Here is a 5,988-nt window from a genome sequence, read left to right as displayed (position 1 = left end):
GCGTTCAGCCGGGGGCCTCCCCCTGCGCCCTGCCAAAGCGACGTGAATTTAAAGAAACCCCTTTCTCTCACTTCACGTTATTCCTTGGGGTTAGCCTGTTCTGACACTTAAATCCCCAGAAACGTCGGTTTCTTAAAGTCTGTGCACGGCAAGAGAAGGATACAAAAGAAAGGCACAACTCCGTAAACAGTTGCCTGTGCTCTTCCGCGTTGCATTGACTCTAATATCTGTTTCTTGCCTTTTTCCTCCGACTTGTCTGACCAGAATTATGGACCCAAACTTACTGAGAGAGCGAGAGCTGTTCAAAAAGCGTGCCCTCTCCACACCGGCGGTAGAAAAACGGCCAGCGCCATCTTCTGACTCCTCCTCTTCGAAAAAGAAGAAAGCCAAGGTAGAACAAGGTGGCTCTTCGAGCTCCAAACAAAGCGCAGGTTGGTGAAAGTCTCCTGTTCATCCGTTTTCCAGCGTCTGCCCTCTAAGCTGTGCTTTATTACTATGAATTGGTCTGCGTGTAAGTGTTGTGCTCGTGGCTGTTGTCATTCGTTCTTTTAAATTGTTACTTTTTGGTAAGAAATTCAGCTGTGCGACGTGAACAAAGACACGGGTAGCAGCAAAAGTAGCTCAAGCTTCATCCTGTGACTTGGTCGCAATTGCTCAGTTGGAGGAATCACTGCCAAAATGTTATTTCAGGTGAAACTCGGCTTTGCTTTGTGGATGTCGGTGAATGCTAGACCTGCGGAGCAGGCAGTTACAGTGGTTTTATTCTTGTTCTTCTCTCTGTCTGGCAAGAGAGCGCCTAGACCTTAATTTTCTTAACTGAACGTCACAGGCTGCCAGAGAATGGAAAAGGTCCCTCAAATCACACATCTCCTGTGTTCACTTTGATCGTGTGAGACCTGTGGGACCTTTTCTGTTCTCTGGAAGCGCTGACCGTTCTCTGATGCACTCTACAGGGCAAATCAAACATCAGGAGTTACTAAACACAAGACGCCCTTTTGTGCAAGCTCGTGGTGCGCACGTATTTTGAATACACTGCCTGGCTCTCTTCTACACTCGAAAAGAAACAGTAGAATGGGTATCAGCAAAGAAAAACATCCAAGTTACCAGCTAGACATTTTAAAATAAGTCAGGGGAGTTTCCATCACCCCTTTGTCGTGCTGTCCTCTTTAAATAAAGTCAAATTCTCTGTGTAACTGCCTACATTGCAAATCCTGAGTGAGGACGGTTTGCTGAGATGAAGGGCTGAGGAGGCAAGAAGAGGGCAGACAGCTCAAGTGTGAGTCTGATGTGCTGATCTGAGCAGTTACCTGGCCAGGCAGCAGAGCAGATAAAGAAAGGGTCGTTTCTTTTCTGTGGTTTTGTGGGCTCAGTATTTCTTTAAGTGCTTTTGCAGCTGTCAAATGGTTTGCTTACACAACTAGGAATGTGTGACCGTGAGGAAATGGGCTTTATCTTTTACGCTGCTGGCTTCACTCCAGACAGCATCAAAAAGGTTTCAGGGCTTCTATAATGGAGAAGATATTGGGAAGAAATTCCTCCCTCTGAGAGTGGTGGGGCCCTGGCCCAGGTTGCCCAGAGAAGCTGTGGGTGCCCCCTCCCTGGCAGTGCCCAAGGCCAGGTTGGACGGGGCCTGGAGCAGCCTGGGCTGGTGGAGGTGTCCCTGCCCATGGGGGTTGGACTGGGGGAGCTTTAAAGTCCCTTCCAACCCAAACCATGCTGTGATTCTGTAACACATATATGCAGAATAAGTTCAGTCTCCTTTCATTTTTCCACTGGAGAGGATTTATTAACTACTGCAGAAAAATGATGGCGAGTGAGCGGACTGACTTTCCCCCTCTTGTTCTTAGGAATTGGTTCATAACAAATGTTTATGCTGGCAAGTGGCTGAATAATAAGCAGCCCCAGGCAGCCCAGGTTGCCCTGTGATGCTGCAGAATCAAGTCCTTTGCCTCAAAAGCCGCTGTTTGGTTGAGTCACCAGATTATTAGGTGCCTGGCAGGATATGTGTGTGTGCCAGAGATGGGTACTGGGGAAGTGGAGTAAAACCTGGTGGTGAAGAATTCCTCTCCTACCCCTCACCTCCCCCAGAAAATTAAACCTAAGAGGATCAGTCCTAGTTTTGTTGTGTAGTGACCACAAAGACAATAAATAATGTCCCGGTGGTTATGTGTTAGCCCGGATATCTCGGGGTGTGTAGCACCCGTAGGTTCTCCATCATTCAGTGATTCTGTGACTCGGAGAACCTGCCCTTGTTGCTTTTTTTGGGGAGGAGAGGCACTGAAGTCATGCTAAAGTTCAAAGGACTGCATAGCTACATCTGGCCTGTGTGTGAAGGTTTATTGTAAGCTTTCCAGCGAGGGTGGTTATTCCTAGAGTTATTTGAAATCATTATTCAAGCAATTTATTTGGAGAAGTACAGGACTGCTTTGTTTACTCGGTTCAAAATTGCAACTGGAAAACAAACGAAATAGATGGTATCTGTTTATTTCTTTTTATTGACTGAATAAGTTGTGGCTAAAGTCTCAGTCTGCATGCCAAGACTTTTGTCTCGGTAGTCTTAGCCCAACAGCAATCCAGAGCCGAAATCCCTGGGAGCTGTTTCACAACTCTGCTTCCCTGGCATCGCCCGTGTGGGAAAGGATCGCGGCGAGGCTCCAGGGCTGTGCGAGGGGAGCTCCTTGTGCAGACACCCAGCTTCCTATAGGTGCAATAAGCACTCCTGAGATTTTTGGTCACGTGTGCTTCTCAGGAAGGCGTAAGAACACGAGTTTGGCGTCGCAGAGGCTGCTGTGTTACTTGGCGCAGCGGCCGTGAGCGTGGTGTAGGAACGCAGCCGGTGGCAAGCCGTCCTATCGCCGCTCCGAGGGTTTGCTTTCAGGAAGGAGATGTGTTAGTTAATTCAGTGTGTCCCCGTAGTGGCTGTTGTCTCTCTTGAGCAGGACACCCCTCTTTCAGGGCTGACGCTGTCAAATACAGCAGAAGGTAATAAGGCATCTACCCCGAGCCCCTGACAGCGGAAGGCGTTGGCATCACTGACATTATCTTCACCGGACGTCTGCGCCTGAATCCTGAATTGTCTTGTACCTGGGATGTCAGCTTTTATTAATTGTGCTTATAGTTTGATTTCTAGCTAAAAGCATTCTCTGCATGTGGGGCTGGCGAAATTGAACCGTGACGAGGGCGTCTGAGGTGAGCGATCGCAGCGGTGGTTGTGTCGTTTTGTGATTGCTTCTCCGGGCGAATCGCTGGAGTCGCTGTGCTGGTTCGTTGTGGCCTGAGTATCTTGTCGCTCCGTCTCACCGACCAGGAAAAGCACGAGTCAAATGAAGCCTTTTAGTGTGTCCAGATGTCCTGGGGGTTAGGCGTACTGACTCTGATAGAGGGAATTTATGGTCTGGTTTATTTAATAAAAGAAAAGAGATAATTATAGGTACTGGCACAAAGGTATTTCTGACATAGATAGACCATGAGATCAGTGTTGTAGCTTACTTGTCCTGTTAGGTGAGTTTTATTTCGCTGCTGACAGGGATATTATTTGGGGTTTATGTAGTTAAATAAGTTGTCCCGCACATGGCCTTGGTCTGGTTGGGACGTTTCTCGCTGGCCTGTTTCTCTTGTTAAAGACTTGTTACTGATAGCCACGCTGTTGGGTGCCATTGATCACAGCTGTAATTTGTAACTGCTAAACTTTTCTGGGTTTGAAAACCAAAGATGCAACAGAAGAAAACCGATCTGGTGAGCTAGAGGGCCGGGGTCAGTTTGTGAGGAAGGTGAGTGGGATACATCGGCAAGCTGCTGAAATAAGCTGAGGGGTTCCCTTGTGCAGGATGAAGTGGCTTCTCGCTGTGCGTCCGTCCCGCCGTCTCCGAACGTTCAGCTTTGGGCAGTTAAGGTAGGGATGATACATCCAGCTCGTCTGATTCCCTGCAGTGTCGCGGTTGCCGTAGAGGCAGCAGCCTTTGGGCAGCAAAGGGTCCTTGTTTCTTCTAGGCTCTAGTACTGGTTCAGTACTTAGTGGAATAATGAGAGAGTCTTAAAGTAGTGCATCTTGACATGTCTTGACACCCAGAAGTTGGTCAGATGGGTTCAGTATGAAGTATGGGGAGAGCAGTCCTCTGGAACTGGAGGAACAAGGGAGAAGGGGTCCATTTGTACTGCAGGAGGTTAGAAAAAAAGACTCTTTCGGGGACAAACTCCAGGTGGGTTTACTTTTCCTCCCACCACCCTCTAACAGCGAGGAACCCGTAACAAGAAGAGCTGCTGAAGGCGAGAATTAGCCCAAGCCTCTCGTGCCTCATGGGATCTCTGCCATTCAACACTACTGTCTCGTGTCTTTTCCCTCGCCCCTCGTACATCTTCCCTGTCTCTCAGTGGGAGGACACGGCTGTGGCTTTGCACTTTGGATGATCAGATTGCTGAGTGTTTCTATAAACCTTTTCTCCAGTGAAGCAACGTAGCTTTATGCACCTCAGGCAACATTTGTTCGTTCAGCTAGACAAATATCTAGGCTACTGACTCAATATAAACAAGAAAAGTTCATTTAAAAACAAGCATCTTTTTTGCAGCAGATCACCCTTTCGCTAAGCGCTCGGAAAGCCTTTGCCAATTATTCAGGTTCACATCCAGAGATAAAACTGCTGCTGTCGTGTTGAAGTCCAAAAAGACAAAGAAGCGTGTGACTTGCACGTTTGTAAGGTACGAGAGGCTTCGCCCGGGCTGCTCGGTCCTCCCTACACCACCTCCGTTTCGCGCTTTCTGAAGCTGTTCAGCATGGCTCGCACAGGATTGGGTTCGTTCTCCAAGTCTTTCATGGTTTTGTTCTTCACGCAGCAGCAGCAGTCTAGCAGCTCGTAGAGGAAAGCCAGCACCACCAGGGAAACCACGGTAAAGATGAATATGATCAGAATAACAAAGCAGGCGGTGTTCCAGTTATCGTGGAAGGGGTAAATCTTCTGCACTTGGAAGCCCAGGTACTGGGAGGCGGATGTGGTCTCGTTCCAGTGCGTGGCGTTGAGGGTTGCCATTCTCCAAGTGTTGTCTCGGCGTTGTTCCCTGGCACGGCTTTGGGGCTGAAAGAGCAAAACAAAGCTGTTGAGGGCTCTGGTGCTCCAGAACACACTGTGCTTTCTATCCCAGACTCTAAGAACTTCATCTCAGACTTGATACTCGCAACGTCCTACAAGCCCGGGTTGTTGAATACACAGATTTCCTCACAAAAGTATCTACAGCTCTGCGGTTTTACCTGGAACGCTTGTTTTGGTGATGGCTGCTCCACGCACACATCGTGTGGTGTTAAGGTATGGTGCAGTTAAAGAGCTCTGCCTATTTATTTCAAGTACATGCAAAGACAAAGAGATTACACAGATAATTTTCGAGGCAGTGGTTTCAGTGATCTGTCCATCATTAGTCTTGAGGAGAACCGTGTACCGCCATCCCCTACCTGAGCAATTAGAAGTGCTTTCTACACGTTAATACTGTTAAAGTTCGTTTGCATGCTTGGTTTCTTTTTTCCCCCCTATTTGGGAGAAAGAAAGAAATCAATCTTTAAAAAAGAAATTATAAATCGTAACTATTTTAGAGGATATTTTTGAAAGAATGGAGCTGAACTTCTGGTGGTTCTTCTAATACCAAATAGCAATCCTGGTCTCTGAAAAACTCATTATTTTAGGATAATGCACATATTTTCAGCTGCCTTCTCTGCTTAACTGCTAGGAAAGGAATGTTGTCTGCTGTCCAACGCTCTCCGTTTGTACCCAGCAGAAGAAAAGGCGGCTCTGTGGCGCAGGGGGGGAGAGAAACCACGAGGTTTTTTGGCTTAGCAGATCTGCCTTTGGTGGTGTCGCTGTCGAGATGCGCCGCTTTGGAAAGGCTGCTGCTCCCAGGAGCCAAAGTGGGCTGTGCTGCAGGAATTTCTGTGCTGTATCTAGAGCCGAAACCCAGCAGTTTTGTCTGCCTCTGACTTTGTGAATTGTGGGGAAGTAGAGGAGA

The 5,988-nt window shown here is 47.9% G+C and overlaps 1 protein-coding gene across 1 annotated transcript; it reads right to left on the bottom strand.

Moving 5' to 3' along the window:
• Positions 1-4,716: 4,716 nt before the first annotated feature.
• Positions 4,717-5,063, bottom strand: SMIM18 (small integral membrane protein 18). The gene has a single exon (XM_010194665.1). It carries the CDS (start codon positions 5,022-5,024, stop codon positions 4,731-4,733), a length of 294 nt encoding a protein of 97 aa, XP_010192967.1. The 5' UTR covers positions 5,025-5,063; the 3' UTR covers positions 4,717-4,730.
• Positions 5,064-5,988: the final 925 nt, after the last annotated feature.

This window comes from Mesitornis unicolor, unplaced genomic scaffold, assembly GCF_000695765.1.
Source record: "Mesitornis unicolor isolate BGI_N332 unplaced genomic scaffold, ASM69576v1 scaffold3061, whole genome shotgun sequence".
Taxonomy (NCBI): domain Eukaryota; kingdom Metazoa; phylum Chordata; class Aves; order Mesitornithiformes; family Mesitornithidae; genus Mesitornis; species Mesitornis unicolor.
The sequence above is the reverse complement of the archived record's forward strand: the minus strand, read 5'-3'. Positions and strand labels throughout refer to the sequence as shown.

Coding starts and splice junctions, on each gene's coding strand:
- SMIM18 (XM_010194665.1), bottom strand. CDS start 5,024: ATGGCAACCCTCAACGCCACGCACTGGAACGAGACCACATCCGCCTCC.